This window comes from Maniola hyperantus, chromosome 22 (genome assembly GCF_902806685.2).
Source record: "Maniola hyperantus chromosome 22, iAphHyp1.2, whole genome shotgun sequence".
NCBI classification, from domain to species: domain Eukaryota; kingdom Metazoa; phylum Arthropoda; class Insecta; order Lepidoptera; family Nymphalidae; genus Maniola; species Maniola hyperantus.
In genome coordinates, this window is record NC_048557.2 from 4,803,438 (window position 1) to 4,829,483 (window position 26,046).

The 26,046-nt window shown below is 37.3% G+C and overlaps 3 protein-coding genes across 4 annotated transcripts in view; all 3 read right to left on the reverse strand.

Annotated features, from left to right (window-relative positions):
* Positions 1-26,046, reverse strand: part of LOC138403926 (AF4/FMR2 family member lilli-like) — a 195,671-nt gene that overhangs the window by 155,668 nt on the left and 13,957 nt on the right. For both annotated transcript variants that reach the window (XM_069506172.1, XM_069506173.1), the window contains exon 3: positions 8,126-8,357. In XM_069506172.1, coding sequence (XP_069362273.1) covers positions 8,126-8,357 — 232 coding nt within the window. The remainder of the gene's footprint in view (positions 1-8,125; positions 8,358-26,046) is intronic.
* Positions 14,451-16,371, reverse strand: LOC138403899 (uncharacterized). The gene is made up of 2 exons (XM_069506027.1): positions 16,222-16,371; positions 14,451-15,481 (listed from the first exon to the last, which is right to left on the reverse strand). Exons 1-2 carry the CDS (start codon positions 16,246-16,248, stop codon positions 14,567-14,569), a joined length of 942 nt encoding a protein of 313 aa, XP_069362128.1. The 5' UTR covers positions 16,249-16,371; the 3' UTR covers positions 14,451-14,566.
* Positions 17,398-19,262, reverse strand: LOC138403900 (uncharacterized protein PF3D7_1120000-like). Its single transcript, XM_069506028.1, has 2 exons — positions 19,029-19,262; positions 17,398-18,783 (listed from the first exon to the last, which is right to left on the reverse strand). Exons 1-2 carry the CDS (start codon positions 19,080-19,082, stop codon positions 17,773-17,775), a joined length of 1,065 nt encoding a protein of 354 aa, XP_069362129.1. The 5' UTR covers positions 19,083-19,262; the 3' UTR covers positions 17,398-17,772.

The following is a 26,046-nucleotide window of genomic DNA, read 5'->3' on the forward strand; positions in this document are numbered from 1 at the left end:
AATGCCGAGACAAAGAAAGGCCCCTTTATTAATTGCTGAAATTTCTGACCATCTTTTCTTAAGTTCTACGTTACAGAGAGAACCTATATCATCATCATCATCAACCGACAGACGTCCACTGCTGAACATAGGTCTCTTGTAGGGAATTCCACACGTCACGGTCTTGCGCCGCCTGAATCCAGCGGCTCCCTGCGACTCGTCTAATATCTACTGTCGTCCGTCCACTGGAACCTACATATAAAATCTCAAATTTCTAGAACCAGGGGTTTCAGTGATGTCAGTTGGATGACTAGATTTAGGACTAAATACTAGGTATGTTAGATGTCAGGAGAAGGTGAGTCGTTTTCCTCTTGTCTAACGATGACAAAAAATGCCACTGTGATGATTCGAACTTAAGGATTCGTATATATCATGATAATAATTACTACCCATAACTACGTCCGTGTGGATTTGGGTTTTATTAAAATTCCCGCGCGAATTTTTAATTTTCCGGAAATAGCCAAGTACCAAATATAAGTACCAAATTTTGTCAAAATCGGTCAAGCAGATGTGGCATGACAATATAGCAGACAGATAGACACACTTTTTAGGAGTAGGATTATTTTGGCAGTAACGAAAATAACACAAAATTATAATAATGATAAATATATTATGTACTAATTTTTTTTGCCTTAAAAAATTAAAAAAAAAAATCGTAAATTCTACTAAAAGAAGCTTAAAATTTAAAATGATAATAAGTAATAACAAATAATTAAATACGAAACTAATTTAAAAAATCTACTTTTTTGTCTCGGAACCTTCAAAGTGTGAGCATCAAGATTCAACAAGGATGTGGAATTCACTTTGATAAGACGTGGTTGGATTTTAATTACTCTTGTATGTTTAGGTATTTTTGCTCGCAGGATTGCGATGCAACGCGAATTGGGTCGTGGCAGCCAGCTGTAAAGGTCTGGCTACACAAAGCGCGTGATGGCAGCGCGACGGTCTCTCAAAAATAGCTTCCTTGAAGTTGTAGTATTTATAGAACTATACTAGCTGATGCCCCTGACTTCATTCGCGTAAATTTAGGTTCTCAAAAATCCCGTGGAAACTCTTTGATTTTCCGGAATAAAATTTCCCTTTACTACACTATAATATTTCCCGCGCAGATGGCTAATCTTTGTGAAGACAGAAGCGCCACTAAATCAGCAACACGGTAGAATTACTGAATGCATAAATAGGAAAGATTTGTTTCTTTTTAATCGATAAACTCTGAAACTACTGAACCAATTTTAAAAACTCTTTCATCATTAGAAAACTGTTTTATCCGGAAGTAACATAGGCAGGAATTTGATGCACTATAATATCATGAACATAGTACATCAAATTACACCGGAGCTAAGCCGGGCGGATCAACTAGTTTATGATACAACAAAGAGGAACTAGAGCAAGTATGTTCGTACTGTTCTCTGTATTAAACGTTATAAGAGTCGCGTTGAACACGTTGCAGTCACGCGTTGTGTCTGCCCGAGCCGACCGCGTTTAAAACGTTATTATATCTCCACTTTGTTCCTTCGCAGTAATTTTAACCACATTGCGGGTTTACGAGTTATTCTAATTAGTTTTAATTTTCAGCTTCAAAGCTAGAAATGGATGATGGTAGAAACACATTTCACCCCGCATTCCGTGCGCATTCAAAATATCAAACAGCACGCCACGCCACACGACCAATCCAAACTAATATTATAAATGCGTTGTCTGTCTACTAACTTTTCACGGCCCATCCATTTACCAGTAACCTAAGTCCTTCTCATTCCGAGAGGAGACCTGAGGGTCTAACATGCGCCCCACGTGAAAATTTTGTCTACGGATTTTCTCGTGTTCATTCATAGAGATAAGACGAGTAAATGCGTAGACAACATTTTCTCGTGGGGCGCGTGTTAGGCGTGCTGAGCTCAATAGCGGGTTGGCGATGTACTGATGGCTTGTAAAAGCAGTACCAGACTACAAAATCTGATAGATAAAACACAGTCGACCAATAAAACAGGACAAGGAGTGGCAAGGAGGAAATGTGTTTCAAGTTCCAACCACAAAGGAAATCCCACAAAGAATTACTCGTAACAACATAGCCGGCTGAGCTTGCCGGCAGTGATAATAGATCTGACAAAATGTAAACACGACATTGCTAAGCGAAACACTCTCGTTATCACCTCGGTAAATATTGGCCAAGTAGTCAAGTAAATCATTTGGCAACAATTTCCTCCGCGATCCGACGGAACGTAAGCGTAATTACCGACGACGTCAAAGCGTCTGTGGCCTCGAACTCGCTTAGCGTTCACTCGACCGGAACCTCGGAACGAGACTGTGATCTCCGTCACGAAGAACAACAGAAATTATTGGTTCGACAAACGCGTTAAAATGACAGCTACAGTACGCGCAGAAAATAATGCACATCGACCTTTAGAAGGAGATAGCAGATTTGTAGAGCGTTGTCTCTGTCGTTGAGACCGACAAAACGTCGTATAGACCGTATGAGTGACAGAGAATATGCTCTACAAAGCAGAAATGTTATTATAAAGGCCGATGTGATGTACATTACTTTCTGCCGCGTACTGTACAGTGTGACAATCGCAATCACCTCTCATTGGTTGACGCTCGCTCGCTATTGGCTACAATGCATAGTTGCAACAAGAATACCATTAATTCAACCAATCACAACGATTGCGATTGTAATAATTGATGCAGGTTTTCGGGTATCTCGACAGAGCTTTGTCTTGTGTCGCTTGTATCCAGCGGTTCCCAGCAACTCAAAGGAACTCGACTGTTTACCTAGTGGGGAAAGCTGGGAGCCACTCCCAATACCACTTGGGGTCTCAATGTGAAGGAATGGCGACCCCGCAATGGATCACTATATTATTTGACCTCTCAATCGATGGCTAGACGAGTGACGATAGCAAACGTCATCCGGGAACAGCTGTACAAACTTACAAAGTAGGATGAACAAAAGTAGAAAAGTGACATCAAAAGTCTCAAGTGTGTACTCGGACTTATTCGGTCTTATTAAAGTAAATGTGCAGTAGCTATCGAGGCAATCTTTGTTTGTCGGTGCAAGGCACGTGGACGTTTCATAAAGCTACACACTGTATACTTGGGGTCCTTGCAGACGCGCCCCAAACCAGAACCACGCAGCGACAAAAATGTCGCTGAGCACAAAATTGTACGAAAGCGCGTTTTAAACACGTACGACTATTTCCATTCGCGTTCAACGGCTGACCGACGCAATCGACAGCTGACTACTTGTAAGTGGTACTTAGTAAGTTTTTTTAAAATTTATTTATAGACTAGCGCTTGGCTGCAATTAGACCTGGTGGCAAGTGATGATGCAGCCTAAGATGGAGCGCGCTTGCCTAGAAGTTTAACGCACCTACAACGACTAAGGGTCTTTTCGATCGACGTTATATCAATTGGGGTTCGGGCCCGAGGCTGGACCTTCTTGCCCGAGCGTTTCCTCATAAGCATCACCTTGTTACCTGAATGCTTTTATTTTTTGTCTGGAAGGCCGAGGTCTCTTCCAAGAACAATCTTTATATTCTCAGTAAATTCAACGCAACTTCAGGCAGCTGAGCAAGACCATTCACTACAGACGACTAGATGGCGACATTTTTGTCGTTGTGTGTTTGTGGTGTGGTCCGTCTAAATAGACTCTTACCAAGCACTGTCACGCGATTTGAAACGATTGTTACAAGAATATAAATTTCTTAGAAATTACATGCGCTAAGGAAAGAATATTTAAAGTTACGTGATTTACGCGTAAAATGGTTACAAATAGACATAAAACGTGTATAACCTCAATTACTATATCTAGTAAGAGTTTCATTAGCTCAGAAATTCTCACTCGGTACCAACACATACTTACTTAACTATGTTCATCAGAGACTCGTGTAACGTATTCCACGTGCCAAATAACCTATAATGATTTAAATTAGCAATTTAACGGTACAATACATTACACAAATAACAGCAGATTGAATGAGGGGTCGAAACCAATCTCCAACTTTGAACATGTATTTAGGATACGAGCATACAAAATGACACAAAAGCGAAAGTAATTTTTTTGATTATTGCCATCATTACTCATTGGTCAAGAATAAAACGATGTACACAAAGAGATGTTAAAGTTTACTAGAGCGTGCAATGTTACACAAAAGCACCAACCGTACTGGTGTGCGCAAGGACATCAGCTATAGTTTTGTTAATCAGTATCTTGGCACTAGACTTGCTTTTACTCTGTCTATCAATCCATACTACATACTAATATTATAAAATTTTAGTATTAAGACTGAAATGTAAAATAACGCTGTTTGTAACGCTGTTGATTACAAATGAATGAATAAAATTCATTCATTCTCACAATAGCTTAAACGCCAAAATGAATAAATAAAATTAAATTTAGTACAGAGTTAGCTTACATCCCGGAGAAGGACATAGGCTACTTTATCCCGGAAAATTAAAGAGTTCCCACCAGATTTTAAAAAACCTTAATCCTCGCGGACGAAGTCGCGGGCATCATCTAGTAATAATATATAATAGGAATAAATTATTACTAGATGATGCCCGCTGTTGCCGAATGTTGACTTGTAATTATGTGTAGGTATGTTAACCTGAAATAAATCAATTTTATTTAATTTATTTATTATTATAAACAGAATTCATCCAACACATATTAACAGAAAGTATTTAAAATCGAACTTAATCAGCGCCTTAAATGTCTCGTGCCAATGCAACGTGCATTGACAGTAATGTTAAACGTAATAAAGATGGCGTATGTATCATCATCATAGTTATATTATTTCCAATCTTCTTCTTCTTCTCACTTTGTAATCACCAATAAAAATATCCTCATATTTTTTAGAGCTTGATGTACGAAGATTGCTCCTCTAATCTCTACGTCTCTATGGATGTACAAATTAGTAAATGCCATAACATTAGCTGACTAGAGATTGTATTAGCACTACAAAATTGTACAGAACTGGTTTTGAGAGATGCATATTCAAGATAATATTAAGTGGCAATGATTTAAAAGGTTGCAGTTGTGTTTTAATTAATATACGACTAGGTATTGTGTAGATATCTATGCAATCTTGTGCATCCTTTAATTAGTTCCTGTCTAGGCACTATCTAGATATAAAAAAATATCCATGTATTTTGTTTCGATTTATTTATTCCAATTTTTTGCGGTTCCAAGTTTGCGATGCGGACCAATCTAACTCGCAAAGCGAGAAACTCAAACAAAAAAACGCGACGATGAAATGGGCAATAGCTCATTGAGTGAATGAATGAATGAATATTTATTTACTGGCTCGCGACTTCGTCCGCGTGGACTACAAAAATTTAAAACCCCTATTTTGTCCCCGTTGGGGTTTAAATTTTTTTAAATCCTTTCTTAGCGGATGCCTACGTCATAATAGCTGCCAAATTTCAGCCCGATCCGTCCAGTATTTTGAGCTGTATGATGATACGTCAGTCAGTCAGTCACCTTTTCCTTTTATATATTAAGATTACTTCTTTTTATTTTTCTTTATTTCAAATTCTTACATTTGATTTCATTGGCTGGCCATTTATGAGTTAGCGAGATTTTGGAAGAAATTAGAGTTACTTAGAACTTTCTGTGAACCGCTGAAATATGAAAACTGTATTGTAAGCAAGTTTAAGGCCAAAGTATGGAAGCTATCTCTGTTCGTCAAAATCCGTTGAACGGATGGGCAGTGAAAGGCTATCAGATAGACAGACAGACACACTTTGGCATTTATAATATTAGTATTGTAACACAGGGTGGCGATTCCACGTGGAAAGCGGGATCCGGACGGCCAAGATAAAACAACGTTGCGTGACAACACGTTTATTTCGCGTTAAAAGTTACAACTTACAAGTCGTGTCCCTAACCTTCGTCCCACGCAGTGGAAGCGAGAGGTCGGAAGCGCGACTGTACTGTGCGAAAGTCGTGTCCCGTGCGCCCGTCCCACGAGGTGGAAGCGAGTACTGGAAGCGCGACTGTAGGAGAAGTCGATTCACGATAGCCGCGTCCCGAACAAACGTCCCACGCAGTGGAAGCGCAGTCGGAAGCACGACACCGATTACTCGAGAACTCGGATCGCATGACAAATGTTGGCTGTGGCGGAGACCCTATACTAAGGCCGGTCGATCTTACTAGCGCAATGCGTTTGTGGCCAACCTACAGCCAACGCCATCTAGTAGCAACTTAGCGAGTTAGGTGGAGTAGGCGCGATCCATAACTTGCCTAGCGCCATCTGGTTATTGCTTGTGTTACAGTATGGATTATTAGTTACTCAATTTGGTAGTAATAGACCCATTTAATTTCCTAACACCTATAAATACTAGTTCAACAATTGCTTTGTTATTATTAATTGACGCTAATTAATCATTCTGCCAGTAGTTAATCTGTTTCTAGTAGATATATACAAGTAACATTTACGGATGTTGTTGCCAAATAGAGAATCCGGTTTCGATACGGTGCATTCAAACGGGCCATAACTATAACCGTGGAAAAATTATTATTGCCGCGCAAAAAATTGTGAAAACGCGTAGTACCATTTCGACGTACGACAATTATTTGCAGTCAATTTATATTATAATAGACTAGCTTATACTCGCGACTTCGTCCGCGTGTACTACACAAATTTCAAACCCATATTTCACTGCCTTAGGGGTTGAATTTTCAAAAATCCTTTCTTAGCGGATGCCTAGTCATAATAGCTATCTGCATGCCAAATTTCAGCCCGATCCGTCCAGTAGTTTGAGCTGTGATGATAGATCAGTCAGTCAGTCAGCCAGTCACCCTTTACTTTTACATATTTAGAGGACCTCAGTCAATGCCATTGTTAATGCAGATGAAATTACTTAGTTGCACATAACAACGCGATTGGTTGCGTTTGTGGTCGCTATGTCGTTGTTGTTTGGTGCGTTACTCGAACGCAAGCTGCCAACCACATCGTGATACCTTTCTTAATAATAAATACAATCTGTGACTGCGGCAGGGCAGCACAACTTCATGGAGCTGCAGGGAGAGCATTTCCTCACGATCACTCCCTTCGTAGCTATATAATTGCCTCTGTTATGTGGTCCGTCTAAATGGACCCTTAGTCAGCACCAGCCGGGCGATCTCTTAAATTTTATTGCTTTATATTTATATTTCTAGGTCAAGTAATGCAGATATACAAATTGCATTCGTTTAAAATAAATATTCATTTTATCAAATTTTGATTGGATTTTTCATTAGTATTACAAATCTTTGATCAAGATCTAGGCAATGGTGTCTGAAAATCGACATTTTAGTCGAGAGAGAGAGAGAGAGCCACTAAAATTCTGTGTCTCACGCGAATCGATTCGTTGAACAAATTGGTTGAAAAAGACCAGATTTGTGGAAAGAAACTTATGGATTTTGCACCACGGTAACGCACCAGATCAAAAGGCTATCATTGTAAACGAATTTCTGGCCAAAAACTCAATTTTATCGAACTGGCACCGTATTCCACTGACATGGCTCCGGACAACTTTTTCCTTTTTCCAAAACTGAAATTACCACTTCGAGGCATCCATTTTCAGTCGATAGATGACGTAAAAGAAAATTCGCGGCGAGTACTGAAGTCGATTCCAAAAAATACGGATAAAAAATGATTTCATGACTGGGTTATTCGTTGGCGTAATAGTGTGTTACTTAGAAAGGGTAGGCGCCTTTGAAGGGGATACAATAAAGTTGGATGAATATCCAACACGTGTAGTGTTTCATCAAACAATTCCCGGTACTTTCTTGACATGGTTATAGTATTTAGGTCACTAAATAGGAAACACCCAGTTTAACGAAACGAACACGTGCAAGCTCTTAAAAGTTACGATTGCCGTGAATGGCAGTCTTCTAGAGGTCAAGGTCTTCTTAGCAGTGGCGTGCAGGTCATAGAGGCATACATGCACTGCTTACCCCAGTTGTAACAGATCAATGCATACTTTCATTGTAACCTGCTAGTATACAGGTTCCTACCAACTAATGCATACCCTGACTTCAAACTCTGTGCACGCCACTGCTTCTTAGGATCTTATTTGAATCAGGGAATGAAGTAAGGTGACTCACCCTAAAAGGCGCAGGGAAGAGCGACGAGGCGTCGGGCTCGGCGGGGCGCGCGTTGGACATCTGGTGGGCCCGCGCCTGCCGCTCGCGCTCGCGATCACGCTCGCGCTCGCGGTCACGCGCCTCGCGCGGCTCGGCGGCGCGCGCGTCGTGGCCGTCGCGCGGCTCGCGCCCCGACCACGTGCCCCCCGCGCCGCCGCCGCCCCCGCCCCCGCCCCGGTCCCACTTGTCGTACCTGAAACAACACGATGCTTTATTAAAAACTATACTTACACACTAATACTGAATATTATAAATACGATAAAATAATGTCATAAATTATAAGTGTGTCTTTCTGTCTGCCTGCTAGCTTTTCACGGCCCATCCATTTAACCGATTCTGATTTTTTTTTATATATCAGGCTTTTACATTTATGTATGTCAGCCTGACGAAATTTGTTGTCTAGCTTGCATGCCAGGGATGGACATAGACTACTTTTTGTCCCGGAAAATCAAAGAGTTCTCATGAGTTTAAGAGTCAAAGACTCTGCTCCACTCCAATCCGTCTGTATGCGTCGGCCCTTAAGGCATGCAGGAGTTTGCCGATTGCTGTACCACGGCCCACAAGTAGGTATAAAATACATTACTTATATGATTTTTTACTTCATTAAAATATGATGTTTACATTTTATTTTCTCCATTAAAAGTGAAAATATTATGATCACAATAAACTTTTTGATTACGTCCAACTTCCAAGGTCTTCAAATTAAAAAAAAACGCATGTATACAAAAGGACAATTAGGTAGGTATTACGTTATCATAAACATACCAATAAGATAAAAGCCCAAAAGCGATATGTTTGTGTTTCTTATCTAGTTGTTGCGAGTGCCGCGCGTCAGTTATATAGGGCTGCCAATGATGGGTAACAGCCGTACTCAGAGACGCTTTATCGATACTTAAGTTTAGTTAAAACGAGACAGAGCTATATCTCTCACTCGCAATATATCTGTCTCGTTTTAACTCAATATTAAGTAACGATTAGTGACTCTGAGTGTCAGAGTCTTTCTCCTTCTCAGTCTTTGTCCCATTTGTTCTACAGAAGTTGACGTCATCGGACAAAATGAGACATATTTCATCCTAATTTGTTCCATGGAACAACTGAGATTTTTCTTTCTTTAATTATTGTTCGTAATAATAATTAAAGAAAGAAAACCAAAGTAAACAAACTTTTCTTTTTTAGTGGTGGAATGTCATCAGGCTCATTTTTAGGATTCCGTACCCGAGGGGTACCAACGGGACCCTAAAAATAATCCTGATTACATTCCGCCAAGAAAGAAGAAAAGTTTTTAAGACGTCAGTGAAAAGCAAGCTCGAGGTGAAATGCTAGCATGTAGTTCTATGGAACAAAGTGGGATAAAACTGTCTCATCTTGTCCGATGACGTCAAGTTCTATGGAACAAATGGGATTACCCCCAATGATGCCACTGCCACAGTTCACGAACGTTCTAACAAAACGGCTTCACGTCACTGATAGGCGGCAAATGTAAGTATATTAGAGGCAGGTAGCCCTATTTTTCTATGAGTTCACGTCACCATAGCATAGCCACATATCATAGATTTGACACATCGTCGATTAGGATCAAACCGAAAGGATGAGCTAGCTCAGCCTAGTTCACTCTGATTAGGTCGCGAATTGAACATCGCCACCCGCTAATATAATGAGTGTTCAATATCATGTTAATGTAATATTCATAAGGAGAGTACGGCATAATTTATGTAAACAATATACTGTGTTTATAGTTTTTGGTTTGTTGGTAATTGTTAAATCAAGTATACATATAACCTTCAGTTTGTACCTACTTACGATCCATATTCCATATCAATAAAATAATTTAATCCGTGGTTCCTTTCTTAGTGAGGTCAAGGTTATAGAAGGAACCTACATACAAAATATATATTGGCCTGGCCAGGGCGCGTTTGGAACCCTCGTAGCTTTAGTTTTAAGTTCGCGTAAAAATTATCACCACTATATCATCATCTTACAAATGCAAACCGACTATCAAAAAGCGTATTTTTTTACCTACTTTGAATAAACGAATTGACTTTTGACTTGTATTTATTTACTTTACCTGCTGTTAAATCGTTTAAAAACCTAAGATTTTTCTAAAATCGATAAAATATATCAGAAAAAAATAATAGGCAGCCCTAGTCCATATCGTTTATTTGCCTTGGACATTGTTTCGCTCGGTAGATATTAACCCGTTTCCTCCTGATGGGTGGTCTAAGTAAGTACGGACTACGGAACCATTCCAGAGTTCAACAGCCACATTCACGTATTGCTTGGAGGCAGTGTGTTGAAAAAGTGCATACTTAAATGATCCGCATGGCGCCAGCGCGGTTGTTTCCGAGCAATTCGTTAAAACAAACTTCTTTGAAGTTTATTAATTTTTCTTTTACGCTCCAAATACTAGTAGGTATCTACTATCTAGTAGGTAATAGTTGTTGCTTGTTTATTTTAAACTGTGGTAAAGTTTTTAAAATGAACTCAACAAGATAATGGATTTAGGCTGAGGATTTAGGATTTTCAGTTTCAAATGTCACTGACAAACAACGGGCATTGTAGCTATGTATTATATACTAGCCGATCCCCGCGACTTTGCCCGCGTGGATTTAGGTTTTTAAAGATCCCGTATAGCCTATGTCACTCAGGAATAATGTAGCTTTCTACTGGTGAAAGAATTTTTAAAATCGGTTCAGTAGTTCCAAAGATTACCCCCTACAAACAAACTTAACGACATTACCTCTTTATATAATAGTATAGAGTATAGATATAGTATATCTAGTATAGAAGAATTTAAATCAGTCAAACAGTAGTTCTGTTATGCACGAATCGCCTGCATCTCGACTAACGACTAATGGTCATCACTCATCGGTCGCGTATTGTGCGATAACGGAGTAGAGTGACCTAAATCCGGACTACACGAGCCCGACAGTCGACACTACAATCTATACCACGGACAAGGAATAGCTAGATGCCGCATGTTCATTAAATAGTACGATAACGATACGATATCGTCACGTGAGTCATTAACCGACTTCAAAAAAAGGAGGAGGTTATCAATTCGTCGGAATCTTTTTTTTTTTTTTTTTATGTATATTCCCCGATTACTCGATTACGCCTGGACCGATTTTGAATATTCTTTTTTTGTTTGAAAGGGTATACTTCAAAGTTGGTCCCATTTAAATTTGGTGAAGATCTGATGAACATCTTCGAAGATAGATACTGGAACTCCTCAACGGATATGAGTAAATTGCTCGCGATCAGTGTAATAGCTTAGTAAACAGTAGATTTTTAACCAGTCATAGCATAATTCCATGGGGCCACTAAAAATTGTGAAATAAAATTTTTTTACAAAAAAAATGAAAACCGACTTCGATACACAAACACTAAAAATTGAAAAATAATTTAATTTATTACCGAATATATTATGTATACAAGAGTTAATATAGTTCCATAATAATGTTTTTTGGGGTCGGTGCCAATGAGGTGCCATTGTGGAGTCTCATAAAAATATGAAGTCTAGACGATTCGCGCAGCTGAAGCTAATTGGCACCGGCACCAAAAAATATTATTATGGAACTATATTAACTCTTGTATACATAATATATTCGGTAATAAATTAAATTATTTTTCAATTTTTAGTGTTTGTGTATCGAAGTCGGTTTTTATTTTTTTTGTAAAATTTTTTTATTTAGTGATCATAACTCGCAATCACAAGTGTCAGGCAAAACGTATGTAAAACAACTTCGACGGGAGAGACAATAAATTTTTATTATTTGCCCGGCTAGTGTTGCCCACTCTTTGGTGTTGTCAGCATTACATATTATGTATTAATATTAATGGTGTTGTGGTTAAAATAAGGCTGTGCCTAGACAAAGATAGAATAGGCGTATGGCTCCGAGCACGCAGGACTTACGGCTTGCGGTATCTAGCTACTCAAAGTCCGTGGTCTACAGGCTATACGTTCACTGTACAGTGTACAGGTGGAATATAGGTACTCAGCGTTTCACTGTTGTGGGTGATCCATTAAACTTTTAGTTAGGTGACCGCTGAGATTGAAACCGCAATATTCCCTATATTTTATAACACCCTTAATAGCAGTCGAGCCGTTAGTTAACTTTATTGAAATATCATAGCTCCACAGCGCTGGAAGAAATGTCCAAATCGGAAGCATCAAATACGCTCTTAGTTCTTATAGTCTAAGACTGAATCTAGAGAGCGTACTTTGCCTTCGGTCAGACTTACATCTAAAGATACAAATAAAACGAGACAGATTTATGTTTCTGACATAAATCTATTTCCATTAACTCAAGTAAAGTCTGAGCAGAGTCAAAATACGCACTCCAGATTTCAACACAAGTCTTCCTTGGTCTATACAGCCCCTCGGTTTGCTATCTAGCACTTTTCGGGCTCTTTAACCTTTCATACCTATTTTGTTCATCGCATTTTTGATAATTTAATTATTAATGGTTTTGATAATATTCGGCTCCTTAAAAGGTTTCTTTAGAAATAAATTTGTCTAATACAAACCTACACTCACCCTTCTAATTCTGAGACGATAACCGTGCTTAGTAGTAGGCCGGCTATAGGTTGATCATAATGATGATCATAAAGATAGAAATAATACATTTTACAATTTCAATCAAGATCAATTTATTCCTATCTCGACGGTATAACATCATTGTTGTGAGTCGTAACTCGTAAAGTCCTCCTTTAAAGGTTGCAGTTAACATCTACTTTTCTATTGATAATATTTCTTTTGACCATAATGAGATTAGCTCCCACGCAATATAAGTTCTCCTCTTCTATAGTGTTGTAATTTAAACATAATTATTACTTAAGTAGATATTTGATTCTGAGCGCAACTAAAATTTAGAGTATTCGCATTTCTTTCTTAACAATGTAACAAGAAAAGGACAGACAAACCCAATTTAATTTAGAACTGTCAAACCTCGTAACTTTAGCTGCCAGTCACGAGCCTACTGTTGACTTGTAGCGTGCGCTAAAATTTAAAATTCATGTTCCGCCCCTTTTTAGCAATATTAAAAAGAAAAGATGCAGATACCTACTCTAAATTTAGTTTAGACAAAAACAAGATAATCGACGCCCTATCTATAAACGTTTCCTTATTAAATGTAATCGTTTGCAGAACGGCCGGCAAACAACTAATACACTCCAATACGGCGAGCATACAGGCCATTAGTCTAATAGTGTCGATCCCATCGCCGTGATAAGTACGACGATAATCGATATAACTCACGTATCCTGCAATTCGTTTGAAAGCAACATTGCAGATCTGTCTACCAATTCATTAAAACTTCCCTTACCTTCGTTTAGCAAATATTATATTTGCCTGTAGCAACTCTTCAAAGCAATATCGCCAAATTGTGTGTTGTGTGTTGTGTGTGTGTGTTGTGTGTGTTGTGTGTGTTGTGTGTCAAAGTGAGCCTCAATAGCACAACCGGTAAAGGAGTGGACTGAAAACCGAAAGGTCGACGTGACGGTTCAAACCCCGCCCGTTGCACTATTGTCGTACCTACTTCTAGCACAAGCCTGACGCTTACTTGGAGAGGAAAGGGGAATATTAGTCATTTAACATGGCTTATACCTATTCTTAAAAAAAAAAAAAAAAAAAAAACTAGTAAATAAAGCCGTTTTTTTTTTTGGTAAACCCCGCACTAAATTTCCGATCCAATTTTAATCTTTTTTTAGGTTAAGGTTACTGACCATAAAATCACAAAATGCTGACAGATCCACGTGGAGCTTCGATCGCAATCTTGCAGGAAACTTTTTGGCCGATATCTCGAAAACTATCCACTTTCATATCACAAAAATTTAAAATGTGTTCATGAACAAATAATTAGTATTTTCAACTTTTGAAGTAAAATAACTATACCAACTATATCATATAAAAGTGCTTTTCCTGTATATTCTAAAAAAGATTTTTATTTATTTTTATGCATAATAGTTTTTGATTTATCATGAAAAATTACGAAAAATTACGACTGTAGTACGGAGCCCTCACTGTGCGAGTCTGACTCGGACTTGGCCGGTTTTTTTACTTTTCAGAGTTACTTGCGTTTTATGCAGTTAAATATCACTTCCTTTAAGGGTGAAGGAAACATTATGAGGAAACCTGTATGCCCGAGTATTCTCCAGAATGTTCTCAAATATGTATGAAGTCTGCTAATCCGCAATTGGCCAGCCTGGTAGACTGTGGCCAAACCCTTCGTTCTAAGAAGAGATCCGTGCTCAATAGTGGGCAATAATAAAATATTTTCATGTTACAGGTTGCTTTTATTAAATCTAAATCAACATAATAAATAAACCATTTACATCAGCATAATATAATGCAAGTCTGTGTTCTAAGAATTTGTTTTTAAAGATTAAAAAACTCAATTATTATTAGTCGGATGAATCCGAATGTACCTCATTTTTAATACAAACAAATTCTACATTTTCAGCCTCTACGATTTTACAGAAATCATTATCAGTCTTAGATGTAGATGGTAAATTTTCAGAAAATTGAATAAATTGTTCAGAAACCGATGTATCCGATACATCTATTTTGTATTCTAATTGTTCCATGTACGAATCAGCCTCGAATTCTTGTTCGTCCTCAAATTCTACCTCTTCAAAAATATATGTTTCAGTGTCATCGTTTTCTTGGTCATTATTCTCTGAATTTTCGTCTTCAAATTGTATTGTACGACGTTGAATTGGATGAACAAATGGTAAAATCTGAAGATCTAGTTGTCCTTCGCACTGAGCCGAATATTGCTTAGTTGAAGGTAGAATTCTATTCTCTACCGACTGTGATGTACTTGGAAATTCTCTTTGATTACTATATGTCGCATTATCGGCGTTAACTTGGTCATTGATTTTTATCATAAATGAATTCGATGCGTGTGAATCAGGTATGGGTGAATTTGGATATTCAATACTAATCTTCAGATTTTCAGTTTCAGTATCTGTGATAATACTGCAGTCTTCTTGTTTTCTCTTTTTTGAAGTTTTCCCTTTCTTCGGTATTAATTCTTGGTGTAGTTTAGAGTCTGTCTTTGCTTTCTCTTTTATCTCTTTTGTTTGATTTCTTTTTAGTTGGTCTTTCAAATATTCGTTAAGTGCGTGTTTGCTTTGGTGTGCTCTAACCCGGTTTACGGCATTAGTTATATCTTGCGTACGTTTGCCAGTGGCTAGGGCGGTTCGTTCTTTGCAATTGTGTAGAGGTTTTAAATTGCACTTATCCGAGTTACACATTTTCATGAAAACATATTCGTCTTTAAAGTATAAATAAATTCTGTTAAGCATAGCGTCGACCTAAAAAAAAAACAAATATTTAATAAAATACTTTGTATATTGAATTGGACCTAATCATTGCCAATTATTATTGTAAATGCGAGAGCATGTTTGTTTGTTAGCTTGTCCTTCAGTCCCGCCGTAGCGGAGTAACTGATCGACATGATTTTTTTTAGAATATATTTAAAGATCTAGAGAGAGTGACAAAAGGTACCTACTTTTTATCATAGAAAATCAAAAAGTTCCACGGGATTTAAAAAAAACCTATATCCATGCGGACGAAGTCGCGGGTATCATCTAGTTAGTAAGTAGGTAGGTGTATTATAGCACAAGTAAAGGAATAAATCCGAAAACCGTGAATTTGTGGCTACATCACAAAAAATATATTAAAATATATTCACAAGAAGATAATTCACTTCACACATAGATGGCGCTATGGTTATTAACTTGTAGTGTTGCACATAAAAATGTTAAAATAGTCTGTACTGTTGGTACGGAACCCTTCGTGTGCGAGTCTGACTCGCAATTGACAGATTTTTCACATTAACCAGAGGGCACGGCCGCAATCGCGAAATATAATTAAGTTACAAAGTATCAAACTGTAACTTAGTAGTAATCAGTATTCAATATTCACGTCGACACTTACACAAGCGACATCTACATTCTACATAAACACACACATCTACGTAAAAACGCCGCGCATACAGAAAATCTATAATCTACAAAACAAAAACACAAAATCTGTGGCCAAAATACCATACCGTTTGTTGTATATGATGTTTCTCCATGTCTCCTGTTATAATATTTCTCCGTACTTAAAAATCCAACTATTTGAAGCTCCACTTTAAATCAATATTAAATAAAATTATAACTTCAATTTCTGACTCAAGCGACAGTCTGCTCGAAACTGAAATGGCAAATGGCGGACCGCGATACCGAGAGTCGAGTTCGAGATCCGAACCTCAACGCAAGTATGATGCATGTGTGCGTAAAACAACTATACCTACACAAACCTATCGGCTTGACTCACTCGCCGCCCGCCCCGCCCGCTGGCCCCGCTCTAATCGTGAATAGCATTGTAGGGTTCCGTAGTCGAATACTTTTAACTAAACCGGTTCCGTACCGAATACTTTTACGTTCAACTTTATAACTCAGGGGTTTTTTTTAAATTTATTTTTCTATTCAGATACAAGTTAGCACTTGACTGCAATCTCACCTGGTGGTAAGTGATGATGCGGTCTAAGATGATAGCGGGCTTACCTGGAAGGGGTATGGCAGTTTTTATTAAACCCATACCCCTTTGGTTTCTACACGGCATCGTACCGGAACGCTAAATCGCTTGGCGGCACGGCTTTGCCGGTAGGGTGATAACTAGCCACGGCCGAAGCCTCCCACCAGACCAGACCAGAAATTTAGAAATTATAAAATTCCAAACCCCTGCCAGGAATCGAACCCGGGACCTCCCACTATTAAGACCACAGCGCTCACCACTGCGCCAGGGAGGTTCAGCAAAACAAAAGTTTTCACGTTCTGTATACATGATAACAAAAATTATGACCCTCTTCTTAGACAACTAGATTTCTAAGCTACTAGATTGGGCCTGCGCTTTCATCCGCGTGGATTTAGGTTTTATCTTTAAATCTCGTTGGATTATTTCAAAATACTATCTTAGTAGGCGGTTGATCAATGATGTCAATCAGTTTCTTCTTTTATATGTATATATCAATAATAATCAATAAATCATGTATAGGAAAAATCTAATTTCATCTTTAAAGATATCTATTAATACCTCAGTGATAAGGCGGCTTTGCAGTCTGGCATTATTGACCTTTTTCTTGTTTGTTTGTGTGAGTACTATTTATTATACCTAATAACTGTACTTATTTAATTTTACAAAGGAACCCTGAATATTTCAGAAATAAAAGGTGGCCTAGATCATTTATTGTAAAATTAATTACTTATTTGATTAAGATAAAAAGAATAAGTAAAATGGTGAAAAACTTTTAGTAACTAGCTCGAAACACGAGTATGTATATCCTGCCATAATTATCCAGATGTTTCTAGGGAGTTCCAGTGCCCAAATTCAGAGTAAAAAAATAACTGAAAAATTCAAACCAATCAGACAGTAAGTAGGCGAAAATTCAGTTATCAATATCGACATAATGACAACATAAGAACAAGTCAAACTACTTAACAAAAAGCTTTTCAAACTTAAAAACGTGTATGAGCGGATTATTCTATCGTTCAAATAAGATAGTTATTTCAAAATCACAGACAAACGTTTCAATTTTATTTATATTGATAAATGATTATTAAAACAAAATATAATGAGTGTCATGTTCTATATCACTTTTTGACGATGAAGCATATATGACATTTTCATTAGGCAACAAAATGTTGATGTTAATTTCATTTTCAAAATCAATTTCGTTGGAGATTTTTTTTTGTTTATCGTTTGTCTCCTGCTTGATATCTTGTCTTTCTTGTAAAACATTTGATGTATCTTCTTCAATGTCTGAAATATCTTCTTTGATGTCTAGTGTTTCTTGTTTGATGTCAAGTATTTCTTGTTCAATACATGGTACTTCTTGTTTAATGCCTGGTGTTTCTTGTTCAATGTCTGAAATATCTTCTTCGATGTCTAGTGTTTCTTGTTTGATGTCAAGTATTTCTTGTTCAATACATGGTACTTCTTGTTTAATGCCTGGTGTTTTTTGTTCAATGTCTGAAATATCTTCTTCGATGTCTAGTGTTTCTTGTTTGATGTCAAGTATTTCTTGTTCAATACATGGTACTTCTTGATTAATGCCTGGTGTTTCTTGTTCAATGTCTGAAATATCTTCTTCGATGTCTAGTGTTTCTTGTTTGATGTCAAGTATTTCTTGTTCAATACATGATACTGCTTGTTTAATGACTGGTGTTTCTTGTGCAATGTCTAATGGTTGTTGTTTAATGACAAAAACATTATTTAAACAAGCTTGTTTTGTTGCGCTTTCTCCACCTGAAGAATCTGAAATAGGTTTGTTTTTTATTACATTTACGACGGCAAGAGCAACCTTCTTTCTTTTTCGTTTCTTTTTATCATTTGGCTCTCGGTCAGTTCCCTTTATTTGTTTCGCTTTTTTGTTTGATTGTGATGATAGTCGAAGAGCATACTGCGAGAGTGTGCGAGATACGTAACTAGTCGACACACCCGTTGCACGAGCAGTACGGGTTATCGAAGCAGCGAGAGGTGATATTGTGCAATTGTCTATATTATGTAATTTAATAAATCGATATTCGTCACGGAGAAACTGATGAACTCTGATGATCATTTGCTTTTTCTGTAAAAGAAAGAAATAACAGAAATATGAAAAAAAATGTTAAAATGACGTATTGTATTATTGCTTGTGTAACCTAGCCAACCTAAAACATTGTTAGGTTGGCTTTCCACCGGATCAGAAAGTTTCATATTATCTGGTGGACGCACACCCTAATATTATTTAAGGCTGTGAGTACACAATTCTGATTCGGCTTCATAAACCAATTATTATTTTATCTCTTCCGTAAAATAAATTGAATTAGTTACCAAAGAGGGAGGTGCTTCTGTTTTTTTCTCAATTTCGTTATTTTCCGGTTCCATTTTAATTGAACTTTATGAATAGAACACGGTCAGCTGGGAACACTAAAAGCAGTTACTTGTGGCTCGAACAACAGTTGGTTAGCGACTGAGAGTGAGACTGCACGACTCTGTTGTACCGATCAATGCCGAGCACGCACACACACATAAGATTTACTAACACCAATATAAGCGTTTGAACACAACGACAGATGACCTCGCTCACCTCAATATCGAACACGCACACAAGCGTGTAAGTATTTACATCGCGCTGCACACACAGATCATGGAATTGCAAATTGTGTATATGACGTGTTTGTCACACACGCATCACATCTACATTCTACACACATAGCTAAGCACTTGGAGTCGGCACGCGTCAAATGGATTTTTTCTGTGGTTCCGTTGATCGACTAATTTTGGACTTTTTTATGTTGTGGCAGTTGACTTGCTGATACATCTTTCTGTATAGTAGGTACCTACGTGATAGGTCGAGATGGCAATGGAGGGAACGCCTCGCACAACCGTAGGTACACTGTACAGCTCCCGTGCTAACTCGGTGCGGGTGCGCGGGTGACGTGCACCCGCACGTCTCTCCCGCCTCATACACCGATTGCCATTTCAACCTGTTGCGAACTCTGAAGGATAGATTCAGTGTCAAAGCAACACTAGCGATCAATCGCGATATTTTGTCAGCAGTTTCCTATCGGACCTATCCTCTGCTTCCTGTCAAGTAGTTTGTAAACATGAACGTATCATAGCTAAGTTTGTAAACATGAATGTATCATAGCTAAGTTTGTAAACATGAATGTATCATAGCTTAGTTTGTATACACGAATGTATCATAGCTAAGTTTGTAAACATGAATGTATCATAGCTGAGCTAACATACAGTTGATAAATGTACGGCGAACGGTCTACTAGCACAAAGGAACAGTGGTAAATCAGTAGATAGGTATTCAGCATAAATCAGAGATCGTGGTTGTCATAATCTGAACTTCTCTATTTTAGTTCAAAGTCGAGTAATGTTTCCTAAGATTAAGTATAATATTATTATAGGAAGTAGCTATTCTAACATCTAGGACAAACACGAATCTTTAACTCAAACTCAACACTTGCGACATCTACACTAATATTATAAAGAGGAAAACTTTGTTTGTTTGTTTGTTTGTTTGTTTGTTTGTTTGTACTGAATAGGCTCAAAAACTACTGGACCGATTTTAAAAATTCTTTCACCATTCGAAAGCTACATTATCCACGAGTAACATAGGCTATATTTTATTTTGGAAAAAAATAGGGTTCCGTAAGATATTTGGGTTTTTCGGACACAAGGTGTAAAAAATCAACCAGAAAAGTTACTTATTTTGCGTACGCTGCCTAAACTATAAAAGATAGAACCATAAAATGTTCTAATTAATTGTAGATCTTATAAATATCTACAAAAAAGTCCGCGACACACTATACCCATCTATGTCGAGTGAGGCACAGCAACCATTTTTTTATTTAAAAATCTTGAAATTTTTTTGGACTACATTTAAACGCGTTTATTTTACTCATGCTATTAATCCTTATCAAAATAAATGATTTCATCACTAAGAACAGTTTATGGAGATAATATTTGGTCTGTGAATGATTAAAATTGGACGTTTGGTTTTGAAGTTATGGCGAAATTAAAATATTACGATTTCTGCTGCACGGCCCGTTGTATTATATAAAGAGGTAATGTCGTTAAGTTTGTTTGTAGGGGGTAATCTTTAGAACTACTGAACCGATTTTAAAAATTCTTTCACCAGTAGAAAGCTACTACAGGGATCTTTAAAAACCTAAATCTACGCGGGCGAAGCCGCGGGGATCAGCTAGTACGATATATTTATGTTTGTTTAAAATCTAAATATATAAAAAGAAAAAAGCTGACTGACTGACTGACTGATCTGTCAACGCACAGCTCAAACTACGGACGGATCGTGCCGAAATTTGACATGCACATAGCTATTATAAGTCTCGAGCAGAAGCTAATATACTTATAAAATAAGAATGAATTTTTACTTCAAAGTCGAGTAATTATATTATGAAGTTCTTATTTAATAGAAACTGCAGTATTCACCAGGATAAACACTTCTTTGATTTTTTTTAAACTCATAGGCGTTGCCCGACTATACGATTGCTACACTGTGACAGCAGTTACCTTACCGCTTTATTAAACTATAGTATCACTTGTTCAAACGATACGATCAATGTATAGCCAATAGGCAATCAATCCCAATATTTTGTCCGTGTATAATCGGAAGTTATTGAATACGTTCACACGATTGCTGGTTCACCCAGAGCATGTATAAAGCGGCGAGCATCAAAAGCGTCGATGTATAACGTGACAAAAGGCAATCAATCGGGGTGTTTTGTCAGCTTTTTCCTATTACCGGCCACTACAATCAGGTTGATTGATAACGCCCGCCGCATTCGCGGAATTTATCAATGCGGTATTAAATAATTTTGCCGCTATCAATGTTATTAGCCCGCTCTTATTAAATGCTGTTCAAAATAGTCACATACTAGATGTAGGAATAATTAAAACATAATAAGGAATAAAAAATGTAATAATACGAGGGAAGCCATGTTCATGTTCATAACAAATTAACGCGAGTTTATATTACTTACTCGTAAATTTTATTAAAAACCGGTCAAGTGAAAGTCGGACTCGCACAAGAAGGGTTCCGTACCGTCGTATTTTGGCCTTTTTTATGTGCAACACTGCAAGTTAATGACAACAGCGTCATCTATAAGTAATAAGTATGAATGTGATTTTGTAAATTAATATTTTCATGAACACATTTTCATTTTTTTTTGTGATTCTAGTTTTTTTGACAGCCACGACAGATAAACGGACAGACAAACAACAAAATGATCCTATAACGGCTAATTTTTCCTTTTGAGGTACGGAACCCTAAAAACTTACCTTCCGTACCTGAAAAGGAAAAAAGTAGCCGTTCCTCGTAGCTTCGTATCCAGTTGATCAACCTTACGCCAAGCAGTATCGACATGAGGCAAACTAAGGCTGCTCAATAGGGAAGTTTCGGTACGTACTACGTACCATTTATATTTCGAAGACTAGCTTATGCTCGTCCGCGTGGACCACACGAATTTCAAACCCCTATTTTACCCCCTTAGGGGTTGAATTTTCAAAAATCCTTTCTTAGCGGATGCCTACGTCAAAATAGCTGCATGCCAAATTTCAGCCCGATCCGTCCAGTAGTTTGAGCTGTGCGTTGATAGATAATAATAATAATAATAATAAAAATATATTTATTTAAGAAAAAATATTTACAGGTTACACAAATTCAGGTATAATCATAAACTCGAAGATTGAGTTTTTCCGTATACCGAAGCCGTTAACATTAGGTATCTACACGTCACACATATCTTATTAAAAGCTAAATAACAATACTTATAACTAACAACATTGAACCAAATGTAGGATATTTTAAAAACGCAATTCATCAGTCAGTCAGTCAGTCACCTTTTTCTTTTATTATATTTAAAGATTCGGACTGAGGCTGTGGCCACGGCTGAGATCTGTATAGGTACTTTAAATTTGCTAAGTCTTAAGACTGAGTTCAAACAAGACAGATTTATACCTGAGTATTTCTACATACATCTGTCTCGTTTTACTTTTAACACTATCTTAAGTCTGAGAAGTTAAATAAATAAATAAATAAATAATCTTTTATTTCAGACCAGAAGAGTGCGCTGCTCTATACATCTCAGCCTGATATCTATAGAGCGTACTTGGACTTTGCTCAGACTTTACAAAGAGTTAAACTCGTATTTATGTCAAAGACATAGCTCTAGCTCGTCTTAATTATGAATAACGTCTGGGCAAAGTCAAAATACGCTCTATAGTATGTAATCTTAGCCTAAAGCTCCTTTGACCGCAACACAATATGCCCCACTATACATCGATGCCCATAACTAACTACATCTAGTTATCACTTATGTTGAGGCAACTTCTCGACTGTCGAAAAGAAACAACGCGCTGAACCTACATGAATATATGAACCAGTAGGTACAATACGTCATATGTATTATCTTTAATTATGTTTTTATTGAAGAACCCTCATCAATCAAGATAATACTCGTAGTTAATCGGATAAGCAATTTTTATTATAATTCAAGTAGTTTTTGTGGCGACAGACTAATTATGTACTTAATATATACTAGCTTATGCTCGCAACTTCGTCCGCGTGGACTACACAAATTTCAAACCCATATTTTACCCCCCTAGGGGTTGAATTTTCAAAAATCCTTTCTTAGCGGATGCCTACGTCATAATAGCTATCTGCATGCCAAATTTCAGCCCGATCCGTCCAGTAGTTTGAGCTGTGCGTTGATAGATCAGTCAGTCAGTCAGTCAGTCAGTCAGTCAGTCAGTCAGTCACCTTTTCATTTTATATATTTAGATTTTGCTGAGCCTCAATCAGGGTTAGAAAAAACAGCATTTTTGTCTGAAATAAGTTTAAACAAATGTTTCATACCTTTTTTTTTAAAAAAAAACATGTTAAAACACATTTGTTTAAAACAATGCTTACCCTGACCTCTATCTGATATTTTTAGTTTTAGCTACAATTTTTTTTAAATATTTATGGTATAAATTAAATAGTTACTTAATACAATAAGTATCACGTCACGATAGCAAAAAATATATCATTCTTTAGTGTAAATTAACTTGTCTTGTCACACATAAGGTAGGTAGATAACCTACCCTAAAAAAACTTGCGTCATTCGACTATTGATAAATGAAACGAAAAAATAACCTGTAGGTGATATTGACATTAAAACAGCCCGACCTCTCATGAACGCGCGCGGTACCAAGAAGTCCTTAAAAAACCGGCCAAGTGCGAGTCAGGCTCGCGCAATGAGGGTTCCGTACTACAGTCGTATTTTTTCGACATTTTGCACGATAATTCAAAAACTATGATGGATAAAAATAAATAAAAATCTGTTTTAGAATGTACAGGTGAAGACCTTTCATATGATACCCCACTTGATATAGTCACTCACTTCGAAAGTTGAAAATACTAATTATTAGTTCATGACCACAATTTAATTTTTTTGTGTGATCTAACCCTAAATTCACGGTTTTCAGATTTTTCCCCAAATGTCAGCTATAAGATCTACCTACCTGCCAAATTTCATGATTCTAGGTCAACGGGTCCCTGTAGGTTTCTTGACAGACAGACGGACAGACAGACAGACAGACAGACAGACAGACAGACAGACAGACAGACAGACAGACAGACAGACAGACAACAAAGTGATCCTATAAGGGTTCCGTTTTTCCTTTTGAGGTACGGAACCCTAAAAAAAGTGCCTACAAAAGGTAAGGTAATGTATATTAAAACCACAGATAAACTACGTTAACTCATAAAATTACTGTACACAAATGTTTATTTTTTAGGGTTTCGTACCTCAAAAGGAAAAACGGAACCCTTATAGGAGCACTTTGATGCCCGTCTGTCCGTAGTGTCTGTCAAGAAACCTATAAGGAACTTCCCTATTGACCTAGAATTATAAAATTTAGTAGGTAGGTAGGTCTATAGCAAAATTCGAGTGCCCATATGTCCAGAATTATCTCATTTTAAACGCATTATAAGCACAGCTTGGCAGATTCTGCTAACTTCACTCACAAATTCGTTGTTACTAAAATTTTAAGTAAGCCGAAGTTAGCAGGAGAATTCTACCTGTGACTATGAGTTTCAATATGGTACTATTCACCACAACTGTAGTATGGTGAACTACCAGAGTGCTCTGGTTAGTTCACCCTGGTAAAATATTTCTTACCTACAAAATATGTCTAGTCCAGCCTGGTACTACTTACAAAACATTTTAAGTAAAATTACAAATCTAAGTTAACACAAAGTTAACATGTAAATCAGCGGCCAAATCCAGCAGCAGGAGAATTCTACCTGCTTATTATTAGAGTTTGAATAGGGTACTAGTTCACCACAACTGCGTGTGCGGTGTGGTGAACTACCAGAGTGAACTGGCTAGTTCACCCTTATAATACTTACAGCCTGGTAATACTTATAAAACATTTTTATTTCTTAAGTAGTAAAAATTAAAATGTTAGTTAACACAAAGTAACGTTTAAATCTGCGGCCAAATCATAATTACAAATTAATTTCCCACTCAAAGTAACATTGCAAACGTTAAAAGCTTCACGTTTAACGTACCTATATTCTTTATCAATCCCCTCGCGTACTCCTAAAGTCACCCTCTTCAGGTCATCGACCGTAATTCAAGAGGCTAGAGGGTGTCACATAATGCGCTCCCTTCGAAATAAATATAAACAACTAAACTATCTGTTAATCTTTTTGTTATACACAATTACCTCTACAGAATATGATGTACTACAAAACAAAGTCACCAAGAGTTGGTTTGTGTAATCGCTTATAACTTCCAAACTGTTTAGGGTCCTGTAGTAAAACTGGGAAAACTATAATTTCGTTCAGCCCATCTGTCCGTCTGTATTTATGTCACAGCCATTTTAACAACATACAATAAGAGCTGTAAGTTGAAAATCACAGTTATGCAAATCTGTTATCGAAAAAGAGTTATTGTCTATAATATATATCTGTCTCGTTTTAATTATATGTAATGTCTGAGCAGAGTCAAAGTATGATCTACAGATCTTATAGTATGTATTAGTCCTACCTAGGTCCTCCGGAATAAAGCTCGCGGGCAAAGTTGCAGGGCATCACCTTGTTCTGAATACATAAACTGTTTACAGCATCCAAAAATAATATAGTAACTGGCTATAGGGGTATTAACATTAAGCTAAACTCATAAAGGGACGTTACTTCAATTCTTTAGACTAAAGCAACCGCGAATTGAAATCTTGCTTTCAATTTTTCAATAATCCCCTCTTTTGTGTTCAATATCAGATCTCCGATATGATATTATCTCGAAATGGTAACAATTTAATTTAGATTTTG